This window comes from Peromyscus californicus, unplaced genomic scaffold, assembly GCF_007827085.1.
Source record: "Peromyscus californicus insignis strain IS unplaced genomic scaffold, ASM782708v3 Scaffold_21__1_contigs__length_65335640, whole genome shotgun sequence".
NCBI lineage: Eukaryota > Metazoa > Chordata > Mammalia > Rodentia > Cricetidae > Peromyscus > Peromyscus californicus.
The window spans coordinates 20,352,460-20,375,358 of record NW_026294514.1 but is presented as its reverse complement, the minus strand read 5'-3'; the positions used below and the strand labels follow the sequence as shown (position 1 = coordinate 20,375,358).

General features: G+C 43.3%; 1 protein-coding gene across 1 annotated transcript in view; it reads left to right on the top strand.

Moving 5' to 3' along the window:
• The window catches only part of Lancl1 (LanC like glutathione S-transferase 1), a 36,756-nt gene extending 15,730 nt beyond the window's left edge, over positions 1–21,026 (top strand). The window contains exons 3-9 of the mRNA XM_052749745.1: positions 1,633–1,840; positions 11,463–11,598; positions 12,130–12,276; positions 14,452–14,634; positions 16,468–16,644; positions 17,077–17,149; positions 17,897–21,026. Coding sequence (XP_052605705.1) covers positions 1,633–1,840; positions 11,463–11,598; positions 12,130–12,276; positions 14,452–14,634; positions 16,468–16,644; positions 17,077–17,149; positions 17,897–17,973 — 1,001 coding nt within the window. The 3' untranslated portion in view covers positions 17,974–21,026. The remainder of the gene's footprint in view (positions 1–1,632; positions 1,841–11,462; positions 11,599–12,129; positions 12,277–14,451; positions 14,635–16,467; positions 16,645–17,076; positions 17,150–17,896) is intronic.
• Positions 21,027–22,899: the final 1,873 nt, after the last annotated feature.

Here is a 22,899-nt window from a genome sequence, read left to right as displayed (position 1 = left end):
GCCTTGGAGGAGGTGGGAATGGGGGGTGGATTGTGGGGGAAGGCTGGGAGGTGGGAGGAGGGAGGACAGGGGAATCTGTGGCTGATATGTAAAATTAAATTAATTATAAAATAAAAATATTTATAAAAAAAGAACTGTGAGGCATAAGAGATTTTGTTTGTTAATTGTTTAAGACAAAAGGGGCTGATGATCAAGAAACCAGGATCCAAAGAGGAAAACAGTCACTGGACTTGAATTTAGTCACTGTATTTTCTCAATATGGTCATGTCATTATCTGGCATTACTTAATTGGGGGTGGAGTCGAGGCGGCAGTGGGAATAAGGGAGAGTGAAAGGACCACAGCTTAAGTGGATTGCCAGCAGGTGCGTGAGGTGAGTGGCGATGAAGCCCATGAAGGATGCGACTCTGGAAGAAGCTCTTGACGTTGATCATTTGTGAAAAGGAGATTTTTTCCCTCCCCACATCCGTGGTTCTGTACACTTGTCTACAGACCTTGAGCAGCATCGTTCCATCTGCTCATCAACTTTGGAATTACTAACACCGTGCCACTTTGAAAGAGCAGACAAGGTTATTAACTTTGGCAGGAAATGAAAATTTGGCCTTAATATACATGTGAAATTGAATTGTCTGTAACACAAAGCTTTGGAGATTACCCATGCAAAATGAGAAAAGTATCTGAATTTAAAATTGTCCTCAGTACAGTGAAAAGTAATTCTGCAGACTGCATTTTTACTGTACTGAAATCCATGAAGAGATTGGCTCTATTAATTTAGATTTAAACATAGGCTGTGTGTCTTCTAAAAATGGTAAATGAGATGGAAAATGTACTTTACAGGGAAAAAAATGTTTCTGGAAATGCTTTAGGCAGGCAGACTCCCTTGGCTGTGTCTCTGACTGCTTCCCACTGAGCTGGCTTCAGAGGGGCAGCTGTCTCCTGTGACAAGCACTCAGAATAAGGACGCACAGACCCTGCCTCAGTTACTCTGTATGTAGGCTTTAGGGGAAGACAGGCGCAAGGCCGGTGGGGACCGCAACAAAGTTACTGGCACCTCTTACATTAGTCTCCAAAGTAGCATGGTAGCAGAGGACGCAGCCCTTGGCAGGAAAAAAGTATTAGAAGACTTGAGTGTATTTTCTCAAACGTCCAATGCCTACCTACAAGGAAACCAGAGTGTAGGATTTGGTGATACAAACTAGCTTCTCACACACAAAAAAAATTACTTTTTGTTTAAAGAGAAGTTAGCTTTTTCATCCCTTGCTCTGAATTGCTTTATGTCACAACAATAATATATCTTGTTCATTATTAAGTTCTGTTCATTAAGAAGCTCTCGACCGAAAACGATTAGTGATGATGGTCATTGTGTCTGTGTATGTGTCTCTGTCTTGGACAAGTCTTAAAAAGTCTTTATTACTTAATAGAATTTTAACAGTGAGGAATACAAAGACAACTGATTCTCTCTGCCTTTTTCTTAGAGCTGATTCATAGTAAAGAGCTGAGGTTAGAAAGAAAGGCACCTAACTTGCAGATGATTTCACATAGCTTATCACATTCCACCCAGACGAGTGGGTCACACCAGATGAACAAAATGAGTTGCCCTTCCTCATCTCCACCTCTTCCTCCTTGTGTTCCAGGCATTGCTGTGCTTTACTTACATCTCTATGATGTGTTTGGGGACCCTGCCTACTTGCAGATGGCTCACGGCTATGTAAAGCAAAGCCTAAACTGTTTGAGCAAGCGCTCCATCACCTTCCTGTGTGGCGATGCAGGCCCCCTGGCTGTGGCTGCTGTGCTGTATCACAAGATGAACAGTGAGAAGCAGGCAGAGGATTGCATCACACGGTAATCATGTTTGTGAGGATTGTTACTGAGACATCATTAGGATTCTGCATACGCTAATAAAAGAACATTCTACTGAGTTTACTTTTCTCTCAGCAAATAAGTCTTCCTCCTGAATTTAGTCAGTTCTCATATTCCTGTTATAGTTAAGGAACAGCCTTGTAATCCCTATCTTAGTACAAGAGAGAAGACACTGGCATGGTCCAGATCAAGTATCAATTCCCTGGGATCAGAGCCTTGATCATGGGATGATTGATTCATCGTGCTTCCCAGAATCAGCATTTGAAAAAGGGAAGTGGGTCTCTTCTTATAAGCCAGGGACCAAAAACTAATTCCAGACTGCCATTCTAGCTGGATTGGGTGTACATCTGTAATTCCAGCACTCAGAAAGCTAAGGCAAGAAGATCCTGAATTCAAGGCCAGCCTAGGCTACATACTGAGACCATCCAAAATCCAATAAGGATGAGGATGATGGTGATGATGATAACTGCCTTCCTTGGGAGCAATAACATAACAAAGCTAGATTATCATTTTGAATATAACTCATAGTGAACCATGTGCTAGTGGCTTTTAAAGAATTGTTAAACTTTTCTACAAATAGACAAAATCTGTTGTCTTTGTAAAAGTTACTGAGCACTCTTTGAACTCTTGAGAAGTTTGAGTGGCATGCAGCTCCAGATGGACAGGACTCTTGGGCTCTCACTGAGGAAGTGAATGTCAGCAGGCAGTGTCGCACTCTAGTCGCGTAATCATCCCAGAGTCAGCTGCGGTTTGTGTAGCCCCACTATTCTTCCTTATAACTGCTGCTAGAAATGCATACTTACCAATTTGTTTGTTGAGGAATCTCTTCATTAATATATACTGTCCTTCTACATCACTGGGTTTACATCCATAGACTCAGCCTACCATGGCTCAGAAGTATTGGGCAAAAAGTTTATGTTGTTATTCCCTAAACAGTGTGACTCTTTACAGAGCATCTTAGGTATTGGTGAAATTATTAAGGCCACTCCACGTAGTTAAAAGGGAGGTTTATTTTGTGGGGTAACTTACAAGTGAAAGGATTGGTTACAGGGTCTGGGAAAGGTGTAGCGCAGTCCGGCGGTGTTCTCTGGAGAACTCTGCTAGGTCTACCTCCAGCGCCCAGGGTCCAGGAACCAAGAGAGTGCATCTGGATCTCAGGTGTTCAGGGTCCTCTCTTGGCCCCGCCTTGTAGGCGTGACAGTTACCGAAGCCTCAGTGGGGGTTGGAACTTCCAGATCAAAGCTGGAATGGCTACCCACTACACTTAGGTATAACAGAGATGCTTCAGAGTAGAAGTGAAGATGTTCATGGGTTGTATACTAGTCCCCCATTTTATGTGAAAGATATGCGTGTCAGTATATTTTAGTGTCTTTCGGGGGTGCCAGAACCAATCTCCTGGATGCCTAGCAATAACTATATATATAGTTTATCAACTGTGTGTATAGTTTATCAACAGGCCTTTTGAACTGTTCAAGTTACAGCTGTTCTACAAAAAAGGAATTATTCATACCTGTGTTGCTTAATGTATATATATATAACATACATAAAAGAAATTTCTCCAAATTTTGTCCCATACAATGATACTTTCTCATTATAACAATTTTTTTTTTCTTGAAATTATAACCATAGTAGGGAAGCCAAAGAATCTTTTGCTCTACTGTAACATTATATGAATCAATATAATAAATCATTTTCTGCATTGACATTTTTAATACCTAATTGTGCTTATAGCTATCAGAACTCACAAATGATATAGTCCAACTTCAAATGAGTCACATTATCTAGTATGTATAGAAAAAAACTATGGCAGAGAATCATTTAATAAAAAAACTACACAAGATTTAGAGAAATCTCAAGCTAGATCCCAGCTAAAAGCTTTCTCCACAGGGCCTGGAGAGATGACTCAACAGTTAAGAGCACTGGCTGCTCTTCCAGAGGACCTGAGTTCAATTTCCAGCACCCATATGGCAGCTTAGGACTATCTGTAATTCCTGTTCCAGGGGATCTGATGCCCTCATACAGACATACATGCAGGAAAACACCAATGTACATAAAATAAAAATAAATTATTTAAAAAAAGATTATTGACTACTGTTCCTTTAAAAAAAAAAAAGCTTTCTTCATGCTAGCTAACCCTCATAGTGCTGGAAGATGCTGTACAGGCTGCTAGAGAAATGGCGTTATAGGCATACTCAGCTATGAGCCCTGCATGTTGTACAACTGACCTACAGAACAGGATATGCCCACTGGTACAATAGAGGCATGACTCTGATAGGGGTATCCAACTGTTTCCTGATTGATTTGAGACCTCACCAGGAGGGGATTTATGTCTGGTACTATAAGCCTGGTCAGAAGCCCATGGCTAAGGAGGTCATATGCCCTTTTGGGGAAACTTGGCTAAAAGGACACAATGCCCCGTTAACTGCCTTCTAAATATTTATGGTCATGACCACAGATCAGTGCTATTGTCAGGCTAGTCAGAGGAGCTTCTTTTTGCACTAGATGGCAGTTTCTTTAGAGACTCAAAACTGATCTTTGCATTGAAAATATGTTCCTGTTGAGCATTAAGCCCCAAATGGGGCATCATATCACCCTTCCAATCTCAAGATTCCCAAGAGAGCGGGAAAGAGCGAGAATGTTGTGGGACTCTGCCCAGTGGGTGTAACGTGGCTATTGCTCTCCTGACCTCTCAGCAGCTGTGATTGCCTACAAGAGACCTGCAGGACATCAGTCAGTCATGTCAGCTTCTCTTAGTGGAGGGGGAGGGGTCACAGGCCCCACCGGCCCTGAGCATCTTCCCAGTGATCAGTGGCCACTGAGAGCAGCGGGCAGCTTTTCAGTGGTAAAGCAACTAAGATGCCCATGCATTTGTGATGACCCACGCCCACATTCCTGAGGTTAACCTTCATTAAACTGATGAAATTTGAAAAAACTGTCACCAGAGGGCTAGATGATACAAAGCAGTAATTTCCGTAAAAGTTGAAGTAACGTGTGTTCCTCCCATGGCAGTTTACTGATGTGTGACCAGCCAGTGCACTGTGGTTGGACGCTCACTTAAGTCTGAAACACAGAAACTACCTTTCTTATTTCTTAGTTTTTGCGCAGGCAGTTTAAAGCCATCAGGAATGGAGGTCCTGAGATAGTATTCTTCAGTATCACTCTGAATTACCATCAAATAACGTCATAGCAGTTCCAGTATGTCACACTCAAGGTCGTCTTCCCAAAATACAGAGGCCAAGTAGGGATCTGCTTTGTGAAGAATTTTAATGGGTGGAAACAAGGTGTTGAGACAGATTGGAGTTTGTGCTCAATACTGGTTACACAAAATGAAATGCACACCTCTCCTGTCTTCAGGAGCTCACATGCAGGGGAAGACACCCAGCTCTAGGTTGCAGCATTTGTTTGCAGTAATATACAGACAGCCTCAGATGAGTAAACCAAGATGTGCTTGTTATTTATTGGATAGCTTGTTATAAACATATTTTGTGATGTTTTCAAAATTTTATGACATTTCAAGAACATTTTATTTATGGCCAGCAAGCTTGTTATGTACAGTTAATATAGAATGTGAGATCAGGCATTGTGGCTCCCATCCATAATCCCTAGCACTTGGAAGGTTGAAAGTTCAAGGCCACTCTGGGCCACATAGTAAGTTTCAGGCTAGCCTGGTCTAGGGCGTAAGATTGTCTCAAAAGAAGAAGTTGTGTGTGTGTGTGTGTGTCTGTGTGTGTGTCTGTGTGTGTGTGTGTGGTTGTACTTGTACTCAAATGTGTATAACAATATGACTGGAAGTCGTTGTGGCCGCAGCTCTGACTGCCCGGCTTCTTGATTGCATGATCACTGTCTGGAATTGTACTGCTGGGTTCACTTTCTCCATCTCCTCCTCTTAGTGGTAAAATGCCTTCAGTCCAGTTTCATTTTATATCATCAGCTAGTGAATCGGCGTGCTTGCTGATTTGGCTTGTTAATGAGCCAGCTGCCTAGTGTCACGTCCTCTGGGGGTATCACACACCCATTTCCTTCAGCAATATCTTTGCTGTGTTCCACTGGCTACCCCAGCCCATTTACCTTTCCAGCGTTTTCTTGGTGTAATGGGCTCTCAAAAATCAGAATTTTGAGTTTGAAAGAGCAAACATGCCTTTAATATAAAAAAGTAATGTTTAGACGAAGAAGACTCCCAAGAAATCAGTTTCATTGGGTTTAGTTCTTAAACTTGCCCCTGAGGATCTTTGGCTTCCAGAAGTAGATGGACCCTGTGAGACGTTTTCAGGATGGAGAGGACTTGCACTGCTCGAATGGAGGATGGAAGTCTAACTTCCCAGAGAGAGAGCTGAGGGCTTGGAGGGGGTGAATGAGAATCAATAAATACAAGCGGTCATGCTGTATTGCAGGTGGCCTGGATGAGTGACAGCACCTCTCACTGGTTCTCTGCTGTCTGGTAAATACCCTGTAGCAGTCTCGTCTGCACAGAGCTCTTGGTGTCATAGTACAAGTAGAAAGCATCGCCTGTTTCGCAGTTAGGTCACCGGCCTGACAGATCATAGTATGCTGAGCCCGGGACTTAGGATGATCAGGAGCCAAGAATGTGATGTGTGTTGTAGAAAAGCTCAGGGACACCCTGAGGAAGTGCCACTAGGTGCGCAGCAGAGCCATCTTGTCTTGAGAGTCTTCTTCCTCCGATGACATTCACTGACTTGCTGGTCTCTTCTAAAAACTGGTTGCTGTTAATATCAGGTTAACCAGAGCCACTGAGATACACTTGTGGGCTTGAGAGTTTCCAAAAAGACATACGATAATGGTTGCAATTTTAAATGCCCTCATTATTTTACCTAAAGAATGCAGCATGTGAAGCACACAGCTTCGAGCCCTACCTTTAGTAATCAAAACCAACTAATAAGTGCTGATAATTCTCAATCAGATCCAGAAAAGAACTGCACCACATCCCTTATTAGCCTAAACACTGTTGTTAGGAGCTAGTGGCTCTGAACTGGATGTTGTCTGTAAGCATTTAAACTGTATTCCTGTCTGCTGTGACCAGCCCTAGTGCAAATGAATTTGGTTTCAAAATGTTAATTGTATATCGCCACCTAGTGGTAGTGTGGGTGAGAACACTGGCATTTTTGTAATTCAGTAGTTGTTGAATTTCTACTAGGCTCATCATTGGAGTGAAGGCAGTAATCGTTCATAACAATACTTCCTGGGGCAGAAATGACACTGAAGTTTTCCTTTTTGAATAGTTTCTTCAGTCCCTTTGCAAAAGTAAATCAAGTTCGTTTTTATTTCCAAAGTCCAAAGGGTTGTTGCATTTGTGTTAGAAGTTGATAAAGTACTCGATCTGACCTTGAGGCACATGTTCTGGCCATTGCAGCAGCTGAGTTTGTGTGTAGCAGACAGATTTGTTTTCTTGGCTCCGGTGTTTTTCAGATACAAGTTCTGTCAGGAGGGAAAAAAAAAATACAGTTTTCTTAGTGAATGCTTTTAAGCTCTTTGGAGATGAGGGGCTGGCGAGCTCCTCTGCCTGAGGCCATGTAGATTGCCCTCCCAGCTCTTCCCTCCCAGGAGCTCTGTGAGCTCTGAGGAAGGCTGCTGTGTGAGTCTGTAAACTCGTTTTAAAGGCAGAGTCTTGTGTCCCCCCCATGACCGTGAACTGATCCCGTCTCCACACCCTGTGCTGAGCCTGTGCTGAGCATGTGCCAGCTTGCTCAGCTTCTGTGAAGCTGCTTAGTCCCTGGGGAGCCTGGAATTGCCCGGACACTAGGTGTGTGTCATAATAGGAGAAGAATCTACATAGCATCCTTTGTAGAATCATTGTGGAAGATGATTTAGAGTAAATGTGCCAGTCATTTGTGGTACAGGCCTGCAAAGACAAATACTGAAAAACTCCTGGAATCAAAATTGTTGGATCACAAGGCACATAAGACACCTTAGACAGATCCCTCTAGAAATAGCTCCCCCCCAAGAAACTAAAACATAATATATATACATACATGCATACATACATACATACATACATACATACGTGTATATCCCATACAGCCTCACCAATGCCAGTATTTGTAATATTAACCTTATTCAATAGCCCAAAAATTCTTTGATTGTTTTTCTTTTAGTTTGTTACTACCAGGTTTGACCTTGACCATAATATATGTGTACACACACACACACACATAAACGCTGCCATTTGTATAAGAAAAACTGGAGGCTGAGTATGTAACTTGGGATGAGCACTTGACCATCATGCCCAAGACACTGAGTTCATCCCCAGCACTGCAACAATAAGTGTGGAGACCCACAAAGGTTTCCTAGTAAGATCTGAGCTTGCTTTACCCAGAAGGGTTGCATTAGAGTATGGCTTAACCACATGCATGGTTGCCAGGTGACTGGAAGGGTCTGCACTTGGTTGAGCTAGAGGGAAGTCTTTTGCTCCACCCCTTGGCATTCCTGTAAAAAGCCCTTTAGAAGAGACAGAAGGGCCAGTGGATATTGACCCAGGCCCTCCCAAGGCTATCGTGTGTTTCTGTTTCTCTCCCCTCTATCCTTCTATCTAAATATTTCTCACTCCTCCCTCCTCAAGAGTACCCTAGGGAAAAAGTGGGTGCAGGCCTCCACACAAATAAGATGATGGGGCTGGAGGGATAAGAAATCAAAACAACAGAACTCCTGTTCTACAACTCAGACAACCCCATTAGCATTGAGCAAAGCTTAAACAGTATTACAGTACATTACAAGAAACTTCTGTATTATAGAAACTTCTGGCCATGGTGACCCTGCCAGTTTATTTCCTATAATTGTGAAAAGGAATAAAGAGAACACATGGGCTAGCATCTATATATTTTGCTAATTTAAGGTGCATCAATTACTTGGAACATGCCATTCTTTCAGAGTCCCCTTTTTTATACCAAGGAGCAAGTGCTCATTAAAAAAAAAAAAAAAAAAAAAAAAAAAATCCTTTGTACCAGAAACGGAGGGATGAGTCAGTGGTTAAGAGCAAAGCGAACACTCGGTGCTCTTGCATAGGACCTCGGTTCAATTCCCAGCATTCACGTGGTGGTTCACGATCTCCATGACTCCAGTTCCAGGGGATTCCATACTTTCTATGACCAGTGTAAGCACTAGGCACATGTGTGGTACACATGCATAATTCAAGTGAAACACTTATAAAATGAATAAAGGTAGTTAAAATTTTTTGCTTAATTTTTAAAAACAAGAATCCTTTATACCTTTCCTGAGCCTTTGCTCCATATCTGTCAGCTGTTTTAGTCACACAATCATCTCATTCTGATCACAAGAACAAGTCCTTTTCACTATAGGACCAAGTGTGCCTCTCCCTCCCAGCACAGGGTAGAAGTGGTAGAAGAGGGAACGGGAGGAGTAAGTACTTCCTTTCTCACAAATGCTCTTCCTGCCTAGCTAGAACCACTTATGATGTACTGGTATGTGTCTGGCCCAGTGGGAGCAGTTACCAGGGATCTGTGTGCCTGGGTTTCTTGTCTCGATCTGGGGAAATATTGGTAGCTTCCAGAGGCTGTGGCTGTAGACCACCTCACCTGTACCCTAACTCCTGACTGTATGAAAATAAAAGCCTGGGCAAGGGCCTCGTTCTACGAGGGCAAATATTTATTAGGAAGACGAGCACATGATAGTTTGACAACCTGCTCTTGTAGCTCCGAGAAAGCCACGGTGTCCTCTAGACAAGTGTTAAAGGACAAGGAAGGCCGCACACAGGCCACACCTCAGCCTTGTCAGCTCATTCCCAAGAAAGCCATTGCCTCCCACTCCTTACTGCTCTTACTGACCAGCTCGTGGTGTGGATTTTGATAGAAAGTGTTGAGTCCCCTGACTATTGACTCCTGGTTACAATATTTCAAATACAACCATTCACCCCGTGTGACTTGTAATGCTACAAACTTGTTAGAATACTTGAGTGTGAAATCAGGTTAGGCACACACACTAAGCTGACGATCCACAGTTGAGTTTCCACCCAACAACAAATAAGAGAATTTTAAAATCAGTACTCATTTGTAGAGATGAGACCTGGAATAGCAAAGAGGAAATGTCATGCTTAGTATATCATAAAATATCAAATATCATTTGATTTTCCAGAAAAGTCCTGGGTTTTTCATACTAATATTATTTTGTTAAGTTTTAACAAAAAATTTAAAGTGTTTTAATAACTTAAATGGGATCACATTGAAATTCATAGACTAATTTCAAGAAAGTTGAGTTATATTTTCAAAACTCCATGTGATTAAAAATCCTAAAGCAGCCAGCCAGTGGTGGTGGGCACCTTTAGTCCTAGCACTGGGGAGGCAAAGGCAGGTGGATCTTTGTGAGGCCAGCCTGGTCTACAGAACAAGGTCCAGGACAGCCAGGGCTACACAGAGAAACCTGTCTCAAAAAAAAAAAAAAATTACAAAAGTTCATTCTCAGAGTTGAGGCTACCTAATCTGTGGAGTCTTCCGAGCTTAGCTCCCCTGGGGTCTTCCCCTACTTCCTGGTTGCCCAGCTGTCCATGTTTCCTCACTGAACCTGCTTCCGGGCTAAATACACAGAAGTTAGAGGTAAAGTAGGGTTTACCCTTCTCCTGGAACCACAGGGCCTCTCGTCTCTGAGGAAGGTTCTCTCCCTCAGAGTTCCGGCTCCTGTGGGTTCCCACTGCTGTTGCTTCTGCTGGAGGTTTAAGATGCCTGTTTTCCAGGCCAGGAGACAGCCAGGGAGAGAAACAGGCCTTACCCACTCTAGTCCTTTATTAAGGACCTTCCTTTCCTGTTCAGCCTTGAGACAAGCTCCTTGTGGGTTCACTGTCAGCCCGCTGCTACCCATTCTGTGTGTTTGACTGTACTGAGTTCAGGCCAAGGGAATATTGGAAGGGGAAATACACCTCCAATCTGTTATTCCAGATTCTGCCCCACCTATCTGCTGCTATTTCCTTTTCAAAGTCTTCAAGTAGCTGCTTTGTGTGGTCTGTCCAGGTGTTTGGAGCTATGTCAATGAGAGAGGGAAGGGTAACATCTTGCTGCTACTTAACTGGAAACAGAACCCATAAGAACTTTGAGAAGCTGCGCTGAGTCCATCAGTAAGAACCTAATAAATTACAGTGTACAACGTTTAAAGAATAAGACTGGTCTGTGTATGCGTGATAGGGAAGGACCCTGAAGGGTGTTGAAGAACACTGCTGGGTTAAATTTGTATTTATGCATACATGTATTTGTGCTTATATGTACACAAATCTAGAGACACACTCACATACAGACACAACTTGGTAGTCAAGATTGTTTCTAAAACTCAGAGCTCGAGGACTTGGTGCCATTTGCATGTTATCTTGTGGCAGATCAGGCTGCAGTGATGAGGGGGATGGGGCGAACGTTTCATTGAAGCCAATGGCTCTCTAAGTGTCAGTTAGTCCAGCTAAATGCGGTGGTGGCAGCCATCTCCAGCTCCTCTGATCCCCACTGCTTAAGTTCCATTGTACGGGGCTAATCTTTAAACTGTGAGGTTAGGTGTGTATGTTTATGTGTCGGTGTATATATTTTTCAGCGGACCACTTTATATGCTAACATCTGATCCCTGTAGGATGATCATAGACACGTGTTTCTGTTCCTAGGCTCATTCACCTAAATAAGATTGATTCCCATGCACCAAATGAAATGCTCTATGGCCGCATAGGCTACATCTTTGCTCTGCTTTTTGTCAATAAGAACTTTGGAGAGGAGAAGATTCCTCAAAGCCATATTCAGCAGGTAATACAGTTTTGTGGGTTTTAGGAGTGTTTTTGAGGCATCTGTTTACATGCTCTGTCTCTCCAGTTAGCACATCCGAGGTAGAAAGACCACATGTTTTAACCTCTGTGGATCAGACACAGAGAGCCTGCAGCTTCACACTCAGTCTGCAGGAAGCCCTGTCAGGAGCAGTAGGAGTCAGCAGGCTGTCCTGTTCATTTGGTAGTTCAGAAGCCCTTCTGGGGGAGATGGAGCGCAGATCTCATCTCTCAGATGCAGGTATCTCCTTCGTGTCTAGAGGAGTTTGTGCTGTTTTTAGAAGACATGTAGGTTCTTAAAAGTGCTGATAGAAAGACTTGAGGATCCTCCTGAACCATCTTCTAGGCAGAATAGATCCACACTTCTCAGAAGGGAGCTGTGTCCTTCTCAGTGCAAGATGTCTTACTCCCTCCCTAACAGTAATCAGCACTTCCTAACAAAAAGTTCCTTGCCTCCACCAAGAACACTTTTTGTCTAATCGTCTTCTTGTTTTGCTTGGCTTTCTCTCTATAGATTGGCGAAGCAATCTTAAATTCTGGGGAGAACCTAGCTAGAAAGAGAAAGTTCACAGCAAAGTCTCCACTGATGTATGAGTGGTACCAGGAATATTACGTGGGAGCTGCTCATGGCCTGGCGGGAATCTATTACTACCTGATGCAGGTAAGGGATGCGTAAGGTGAGACTGTCAGATGACCCACACGTGTCCTGGCTTCCCTTCTGTCGGTCAGCAAAGGCGCTGCAGCCAGGATGCATCTTCAAGTATGAAAGCAGAAAGACGCCATCCTGGGGAAGGTGCAAGGGCTCCAGGTGAACATGCACTCACCGAGTGCCCCTGGAGCAGTATCTCAGCCGCTAATTCTATATGAAGTGCTCTCTCTCTCTTGGAAAATGCCTTGAATTACAAGGATCATTCCCTGTTATTATAAAGAACAACCTAATGAAACAGATGCCAGGAGTAAAAGCAGATCTATAAAAACAAATGAGCACACCCTGCCTAAGGCTCACTGAGGGAGTCAAGCCAAGAAGACTTTCCAGCAGATTTTGTCTGACTTGCCTGAAAAGTAGCAGAATGTGCTGTGCCCAGTAGTTCTTAGGTTCTGACAACACTGGGAGGCATCAGCCAAAGTGAGAGAGACTAAAGACAAATAGAACTTAAGAGGCCAGAAGGATAACTCAGAGGGTGCCATTTTAAGAGAACAATTGGTGATTGCAAATGAGAATTTATGGCAAAAGAAAATGGATTCTTCATGGCAGCAGAGGCTCGTGTCTTCCCGTGACAAAGTGCAGAGTCACATAAAGGAAGGTGCTGCACTCCTGCATCCAGCATGCATGCATGCATGGGTGGACATGTTACCATCTGGCTGGAAGAAGGTAAAAAACCAGTGGCATACCTGCCCTCAACCCATGATTGCTTTTAAATAGAGTCACAGTTTGGGAGCAGTGATCAGAGGCCAACCTGTGTTTGTTTATTTATTCATTTATTTATTCATCCATCCATTCATTCATTCATCCATTCTGTTTTCTGTTGGACACATTCACAAGTATTTTTCCTAAGTCAGTGCTTTCAAACAAGAGTAAAACAGATGTTTGTCAAGTGCAGAGATGTGTACATTATAAGTTGTATAATTAGCATTTTTGACAACCAAGATTTAAATTCCCTTTTCTGGAATGCTCTCTCAGCTACTCTTACTTCTAGAACTACATGTAGATTCTCAAAAAGCTTTCATGAAAGGAAGGTTGTGTCTTCTGACATTCCAGGTGAGTTAAAATCATACATGTCAGTGAATGGGTGGCCTTGTTGACCTGTCATTAAATCTGATAGTCAGGAGATATCTGCCCTGCCTCTTTTTGTTAGCTCTAATAAGAAATCTGAAAACCACAGTATTGATTTTTCAATTTCCAGGCTGTTATCTATTTGAAAAGATGAAGTTTTTAGTAATGAAAATCTATTCGTGAATGTGCCTAGATAACAACATAAAATTGGACAATATTACTTCTAGGCCACGTTGGATAATTCCTGGAGAGTGACTTACTCAACTTTTAATTCTTTCTATTGAATAATATGTTTTATGTAAAGTACTATTTTACATGTCTTGAAGAATACAGAATCCTGAGAACACACTACATCACGTCGTTCCCAGTACCATCTCTGGACTATGCACCCCACGGCTGTGTACCCCTTACCCTGCACACCCTACCCCCGCCTGGAATGCAGTGCTTTGAATGTATCTTTTAAAGAATAAGCAAGGCATTGAATTAAGAGCAGGATCAGAAAGAGAAATGACAAAATTATATCCCAAATGACAGCCATGTGCCCTGAATCACTGTGCCATATAAATCTATACATTCACGTAGCGGAATAATCCATAAACAAGTCGTTTTCAATTGGTGTTGAGCCACACCGCAGTTCTGCATCGGGGCTCGCGTCTCCCAGCCCCATGCCCTTCCCTGTTGCAGATAGCACCTACCACCTCTCTTTCGGAAAGTGGGAGCCGAGTGTGGTGGTCAGTGCATCTCTGCACTTGACAGACATCTGTTTTACTCTTGTTTGAAAGCACTGACTTAGGAAAAATACTTGTGAATGTGTCCAACAGACATTGGAAATAATACATACAGAAGGCCTTAAGACTTAATTAACAGCTCAATTGTAGTTTGTTCCGTTACTTAAAAATTTGAAAACAGCAATATCCAGCAGATAAAAAATTAGATGTAAAGCCTTTTAATGACTTCAAATTTCCTATTAGTGTGATTTTTTTTTTTCTGGTTTAAAAGTCATTTTGAGTCTAGGAATGTCTTTTTCTTCATCAGAACTGATAATCTGTTTCTCATTTTTAGCCCAGCCTTCAGGTGAGCCAAGCAAAGTTACATGGTTTGGTGAAGCCCAGTGTCGACTTTGTCTGCCAGCTGAAGTTCCCTTCTGGCAATTACCCTCCGTGTTTGGATGATACCAGAGACCTGCTTGTCCACTGGTGCCATGGTGCCCCTGGCGTCATCTACATGCTCATTCAGGCCTACAAGGTATCTCATGTTTTCTTACTTCACTAAAAGTAAAAAACACAGCAAACGCTTATGTAGGTTAACACTATTCTCCAAATGGTTAAAGGAGTATGAACCAACTGCTAACTCTAAGGTCATTGTGCTGAATGGGTGAGCATCCATTCCCACAGTCCATCCCACTTTAGTGGGCACCATCTCATAGCACTTCACTGGCAGAGTAACTGAGGTGATAACGGCAGTGGCAGAGCCCTGATAAATACCCCAGAAGCATGACCCAAAGTAGAAGCCTTATACATTGCTGCAGGAATGTGAAATGGTCCAGCTGCTAGACAGACAGATTGCTGGTCCTTTAAAAAATCAAGCACTTAACATATAACCTAGCAATTCCACTTCTAGACTTATGCCAAAAAAAATTTTTTTTTGAAATAATTCAAAGAAATAGATGAATACGACTGTTCATAACAGCTCCACTCTAAAGCCAAAACGTGAAAAATATCATAACATCAGTTATCCATCAACAGATGAATGTATAGATAAAATACAGTGTGTATGTGGTAGAACAGTATCCAGTCATAAAAGGGAATGAAATATATACTATAATACTCTTAACTTGGAAAGATGCTAAACAAAATAAATAGACACCCAGAAATGCAATCAACAGAGGAAATTGCACTTATATGAAATAATGGCTAGTAGGAAGTGTCTAGAGTAGGCAAATTTATAGAGACAGAAACCAGAGGATATCAGGGCCAGGAAGTAGAGGGCAGGGAAGGAAGGCCTATTGCTTGATGTGTAGTGATAAAAATAGAAGTGGTGTGTGCACAGTTTCATGATTATAATAATGCCACTGAATTGTGTGCATAGAAATGAAGCCTGGTGCTGGGGAGTTGGAGACAAAAAGATCCCCAGGGATCACTGACCAGCTAGTATTGCCTAATCCTGGAGCTCCAGAGTGAGTAAGAGACCCTATCTCAAAAATAAGGTGGAGAGCAATTAGAGAAAACACCTGACTTGGACTTTGGCCTCTGTAGGTATCCACACACATATGTCCTCGTATAACACACACATGCACACAAAATTATAATAGCTCACAGATTCTTCCCCGGTGTGTAACGACACTCTGATGGTGAAGGGTGTCATAGTTACTCAGCAGCTGTTGTGTGTTCTTTGGACAGGACTGGTAATGAGAACAAGTAGCCAGTTCATTACTGTGCTGCATCAGTCACACACACATTTATAAAGCTTAGAAAGAAAACACAAGATCAGACCCAGTAATTTTTAAAAAGCAAACTAGTTATATTAGTTTCCTTTTCTGTCATTGTGAGAAAACACTGACTAAAAGAAGCTTGGAGTAGGAAGGGTTTGTATGGCTGATAGGTTAGTCCAACATGACAGGAAGCCAAGGTAGGAACCTGGAGGCAGGAACTGAAGCAGACTCCATGGAGGGATGCTGTTCCCTTCCCTACCATGCTCAGCCCGCTGTCTTACACAACCCAGGACTACCTGCCAGGATGGCACCACCCACAGTGCACTGGGCCCTCCCACACCAATCAGCAGTCAAGGAAACACCCTACAGACATGGCCACCAGCCAGTCTGGTGGGACAGTTCCCCACTTGAGATTCCTTCTTCCCGGGTGTGCCTAGGCTTGTGTCAAGTTGGCAACTATGATACAAGTCAGTGTTTAAGAATTCGTCATTGGCGGGTACCTACATTTGTCGCTGCATTCCTTATTTCTTCTTGCCACACCCCCCCCTTTTCTTCCCTGCCTTGCCTTTTCTTCAGAAAGGGCTGCCTGGAGGATTTTCCTTTATGCCCCAGATGATGGGACTCACGTATGTCCCTTGACCGTGCAGGTGTTCAAAGAGGAGCAGTACCTCTCTGCTGCCTACCAGTGTGCTGATGTGGTCTGGAAGTATGGACTGCTGAAGAAGGGCTATGGGCTGTGCCATGGTGCTGCAGGGAATGCCTATGCCTTCCTGGCGCTCTGCAACCTCACACAAGATGTAAAGTACCTATACAGGGCCTGTAAGGTAGGTGTCAGGCTGTGCATGGGGAGCAGCTTCTTGGGTGGCTGAAGGGGCTCAGGTCTGTCCGAGTCAGTTGATTTATAATATGTCCATGAGTTTAGAGTTAACAAATATGTTCTTTAAGAAAAACCTTCAGGAATCATTCAGTTACAGTACCGTTCTCTGAAGGGTAGATTCTGCTTGGACATTGTGGGAGTAAAAGCTGAAAGATAGAGGGTCATTTTGTTCCTTGACACGATTGGCAGCATGTGGCTCGCACTGCTCACTAAACTCCTCCCAAGCCATGTACCTGCCTTCAGACCAACACTTTCTCAAAAGTAACTCTTCGTCTCTGACTTGTGGTTTTGAAATTTATCCAAGTAACACAGAATTTTCCCAAGTTTCTCGGGTCTCTGAAGAAATAACTGCAGTCATTGAACTTGGTCTCCTTTTCAGTTTGCTGAGTGGTGCTTAGATTATGGAGAGCATGGATGCAGGACACCGGACACCCCCTACTCCCTCTTTGAAGGTATTTTTCACACGTGACTTAATACCATCAACTACTACTCTGCTCAGTGATAGTGTGTTTGAATTCCAGTTGAAGCAACCAACAGATTTGTATAGTCCATTAAACATATACTTCCTTATTTCCTCATATGTCAGGTCAGGTAGCAAGGCCGGGGATAGAGCTCACTTGTTAGTAGAGCGCTTGTTTAGTGTAAACGAAGCCTGAGTTCCATCCTTCACACAGCATGGACGGGCATGTTGGCACACACCTGAAGTATCGCCCGTAATCTCAGCACTCGGGATGGAGACAGTTGAGGCAGGAGATCAGCAATTCAAGATCGTCACCAGCCATTTACCATTTTGAAACCCGTATCAAAAAAAAAAAACATTACTTAGCAGGCAGACTACCGCAGACTTTAGTATTCATAGCTGTAATGGTGACCACCATTTATGGAGCCAGGAGCCACATGCTGAGTCATGGACACAGAGCCTCAGAGGGGTCAGTGGCCACATGCTCTGGTGAAGGAGGTCACACGTGGCCGGGTGGCTTGAACTTGTTGGCCTCCGTTCTCTCTCCTCTCTTCCCCCTGGATAAAAAAGCCAAGAGCCCCTCTAGGGGCCTCTGATGTGGAATGCATGGTATGAATTACAGGACGCTTCCCATGCCTTAGCATAATGTTAATACTAAAAAAAGAAAAGAAAAGAAAGAGCCACGTTGTAAAACGAAGCCGTTTGGTGTAATGACTTGTGCCTTTTTCTCTTCCTTTAGGGATGGCTGGAACAATATATTTCTTGACTGACCTGTTAGTCCCCACAAAGGCCAAGTTCCCTGCATTTGAACTCTAAAAGGAAAGCACGTCCCCTGCAGCATGACCCTCTCTGTATATTTCAGCCTGGGCTAAGTGCTTCCGCTGCTTTGGAAGGCGCAGAATGAAACTGTGTACTTGATGTTGTTGAGTTTTTATTTCCATCCTTTGTCTTCAGCAGTTCAGGACCCTCCTTTTATTATTTACTTTTATTTCAAAGTGTAAGTGAAAGCCATCTTAATTTTCTTCCAAAGGGAAGGATAATTGACAGGAATAGTATTTTGTGGCCATTCACATGTATTTACAGACTTAAGAGGAAATCTTACTCTTATTAATTTTATGACTGTAATAATGTGTTAGTGCTCTTTAAAATGTTTTCTAACATTCAATAAGCCATGACTAGTAGCATGCTAGCCTATCTACTAAGAAGATGGAGGCAGGAGGATCACAAGTTCAAGGCCAACCTGAGCAACTTAGTGATACCCCATTTCAGAATAAAGAGGAGAGAGAGAGCTGGGGAATAGCTGAGTGGTAGAACACTTTTCTAGCATACAGGAGGCCCTAGGCTCTGTCCCCAGCACTCAGATGTGTACACACACACACACACACACTCACGTCAGCACAGGTGGACAGATTGTATGTAAATGGCCATTGTTGAATATTGCCTTCCATCTCTTCTGTTGAATTTCCTCCAACAGAGAGTAGTTTTATGACTTGGTTTTCTCTAAGTGGTTGATTATTAAAGGGGACAAAAATATAACCCGTGCTTCTGGAAGAAAAACTGTAAGAATTACAGACTAGACGCGGGACCTAAAAGTCATTTTTTAAATTTCTAGTTCCTGTCTGAACTAGAAATACCATTTTCAGTGAGCCACATGAGCACTGTATTCCAGCATTGTTATCAAAACTTAAAAATGGTTGTGATGCACATTCTGATCTGAAAGTTAATTCACCAACACCAGTTCCTTGTCTTCTGATGTATTTTGGAAATGTTTAGTTGAAAAATGTTTGGCCTTAAATGTTCCTGTGAGATCTGGAAGTAGATTTTCTGTGTGAATTTGCTGAGACAGTCGCTTTCCAGCCTGAGCTTTGAAAGTCTGGGTTAGGTTTTCCTTGCTTTTCTGACTGTGCTTAATGCCACAGTCACCCCTCCCTGGGAGTTGGTCTGAACATTGATCTTCTCACCAGATAGGACAGAGTCTACTTAGGCTTACAAAGAGGGTGGGAAAGGAGATGCTGTAACCAATAGCTTCTAAGAGAAGAGAGCTTTTGACAAGAACTCTTGTTCTTCAGAGGCATCTGGTATTATGGCCTCCATGCTTGTAACAGATCAGTCTTTACATATCCCAAGCACAGCCCAGTCAGAGTCTGAGAGCATGGAGTCGGGTTGCTTTCTCCATGAGGACTCCTTAGTGCTTCTAACTCTGAACAGATGCTTTTTGACTCCTTGCTCCTCCTCCTTGCTCCTCCTATCACAGGCCTATCCAGACCCTTTGTAACTGACTGGGAACATTTGCCAGCTTTAATACTACAGGGTCTGAGAATAGTTACTGTGCTCTTCTGTGGCTCTCAGGGTCATGGTATTTTTTGTTGGGAATCAAGTCCCCATGGAGTGTGTGCTGGTTGCTATGAGGAATAATCCCATTTTCTGATTGGCACCAAAATAGTTAATACTATGAGTAATTTTCTGGCCCTTTAAAGGCGACCTACAGTAGGATCCAAAGAACAGCTCAGTGCTCAGTTCCTGGGGTTAGATTGCTCCTTCTGTGGCCCCTGTGCATCAGGGACTCGTGCGACTTCACCCTCTGAAGTGCTGCTGGATGCTGTGTGCAGACTGCCTGGTGAAGGCTGCATTGATGGTGTCGGTGTTTGTAAGTGAGAATCATAGACAGCAGAGTGCATCTGTTTGGCGGGCTGTCCAGCTTCAGAAGAGAAGCCCACTTGGTTTAGTTAAATGACTGATGTTTTCTGCCTGTACTTTCAGGTACTATAGTCACTTATTAAAAGAAACAGAACCAGTATCTTGGTCCATCGAGAGTCTTGGTCACAGTGCTTCCCCAGGCATCCTGACTAATGTAGCCCCAGAAAGAGTTTCGACTTACACCCTTGTGAGTATCTGAGCTGCCTTCTACACGTTTCCATCCATGAACAGATCCATCGACACAAACGGTTCCGCTTCCATCTCCACTGTAGCTTTTAAACTTACTACACTCACAGACTCTGTGCCCCATGTGGACATGGAGTTTTCTAGGCTTTTGAAACTCAGGTACAGTACGAAGCCCACACCCACACGTCCGCTCTGAGGAAGAGAGTTTCCTCTCCAGCACTGTGCGGAAGCAGCGCTTTTGCTTTTGTTCCTCAAATGGTTTTCTTGGTTTAAAAACCTTCCAGAGGTTTCTGGGGAACTCAGTGGCACTGCTAACCTCCACACAGAGAATGGACGGTAAAATGTACAGAGCCTGGCAAGCAGTGAATTTATCACATTGTCCATTTCCACCCTTAACCTTCCATCATGTAAAATGTCAGCATTACCATGACCAGCTCCATAGTTCCCACCAGACCTTCATTTCATCACATCTGTCAGTCTTTGGTCCTTAGAGTCATCTGGTTCCCTTTTTTCCACTTAAGTCTCATCCATTTGTAGCTAGAGTTAGCTAAAGGGGTTCCTGTGAGTATTTTTTTCCTCCTTACTCCCATTTCCCTGAGTAATTGAACTGCAGCACTCTGCTCCTGTGTCCTCAGGTCAGTTTATATCTGGTTCTGTGGTGCCCTTGCATCTACCACCTAATTCTGAAGTGAACAGTGTGAGCGGGAACATTTATTTATGTACTTCTTAGGCTCCTAGAAATAGGTGTGGTCCCTACATACTCATTCTGAATTCCAGTTCCTTGTCTGCTTCCCTGAAACATGTGAGAACGTGTTTCTGAGTTCTCTGTACCACTGGGCTGTAGGAGAACTGTTTACATCCTGTCAACTGGAATCAGTCTTGGGGACATTCAGGGATCAGCCCAAGGTTCCATTGCCACTTACTAGGAAGGGCTGGGATCGTATCTGTATCGACTGACTGGCCTTCAATAAAATGTTACTATTGCATGCTGTTGTTTGCTTGTGTTTGAACTTGAAAATTATTTCTCCATAATGGTAATTAGTGACTTTTCTTTTTCTCTATAAACCCACTCCCTGGGATTTGTTCCTATCTTTACTTCATTGTTAGTTCCACTCCTTCCTAACATCGGATTTATAGAAGGAAAATGTTCTCATATCTGATCGTGATACAATTAGGAAGAATCTCCAAGAGTTTGAGCCATGCGGTGCACTGCCCACCTTGTGCTTATCTGAGTCTACCTGCGGTCAGTGACTAACAGCCTTCCTGTAGGAATTCTCCCTGCTCCCAGTTCTAAGGGAGCTTGAACTGAAGTCATTGGATGAGGCAGAATCCTAGGGAAAGGAGATCTGCCCAGTCACCCAGAAGACTACCACTTCCCGTGACCCAGCAAGCCAGCACGTCAGAAGTTTGCCAGTGTTTGTCCGAGGCATGTGTTTTCTCATCTCTGAGCCACAAATGCTAAAATGACCTTCGTCTCTCCCCTCTGTGGACTGAATGACTCCACACCAAGGATGGGTGAGATCATTTTTCTCTCCTTCAAATGAAATGAAGGTGTGCATGCTGGTCTCAAGTCTGTAGATGCAGGCAGTGAGGCGTGGAGGGACAGCCCTGCAGTAGTCACCAGATTCCATAGTGACCCCGTTCTTGCTTACCTCTCCCTAGCACACTACGCATCCGCAGTTGTCATTGTAGTAAAAACAATCAAAGTTTAAGCAGTTTGGCCCTTTCCACTTACCCATGACTTGTTTGTTCATGTTCTTTTTATTAATCCTTTGTCCCTCCCACACTCTGATCACTAGACAATGGAGATTTATGTCCTTTTTCTTTTCCCACAATAATCCCCACTGCAGATTCCATGCCCCAAAGGCCTCACATGTTCTTTATCCTTACACGCATCATGTAAACTTACCCTATAAATCTATCCCTGGAGAAGTTGCTGTTCCATTGTTTCACATCCACACTCTCCAACGCTGTAGTCAGTTAAAGCAGGACACTTGGCATCCTTGCAATGGAGAACACGCTGGCTTGACAGTTCCACTATGTGAGCTGATAAACCGTCTTCCAGGAGCCTGTGTAATGCATCCTTGGGGACATATTTTACAATTCCGGTGGTAATGAGAGAAAGCATGAACAGTAAGCCAAAACGTGGGCTAATGAGGATAGAGAAATGGATCTTAACAGGGCCACTTCTCATAGTCAGCCAACTTAATTTCACATCTCTACATTATGTTAACTTTCCATCAACATGCAAATTACAACCATGGTGACATTAAGTCTGCAGCTAATGTCTTGTCACTCTACAAATAAGTGTTGGAGAAGCCTTTGTGTGGCATTTAGTGGTTATGGAGGGCAAAGACGGACTCCTTATGAATGGGTTTGTAGAGTACTATCAAAATGGCCTAATTTCTCTGGTGGACCTGGATAGGAAGGAAAGTATTTGTAATCTCAAAGTGCTGATGGGGGCTCACTGTAAGCTTACGGCAAATACTGGCTGTTTTCTCAGGAACTGGCATTTACCAGTTCACGTGCACTCTCACAGATCCCTTTTGCACTATTAGTACTGTCGGATTGTGTGCTACAGGCACGCCTATTCTAGCGTGCTCCGAACAGTGCCCTGTCTTTATGGCTTGCTTGCTTGCTTTGGACGCGTCTGTGTCTATGTACAGTAGGTTCTACATGCACAAAACAGCCTCTGTTCTGGCAACTCCATCTGAAGAACACGGGGGATTAGCCAAGCAATTGCAAAATGTTCTGATATTTGCACTGGTGCCAACTGTTTCGTGAAGCCCAACGTAAGCCTGGCGCTCGTGTGCTCTATGGCTTCTTTATGGAAATGCTGCAGTTAGATGCCTTTATAGG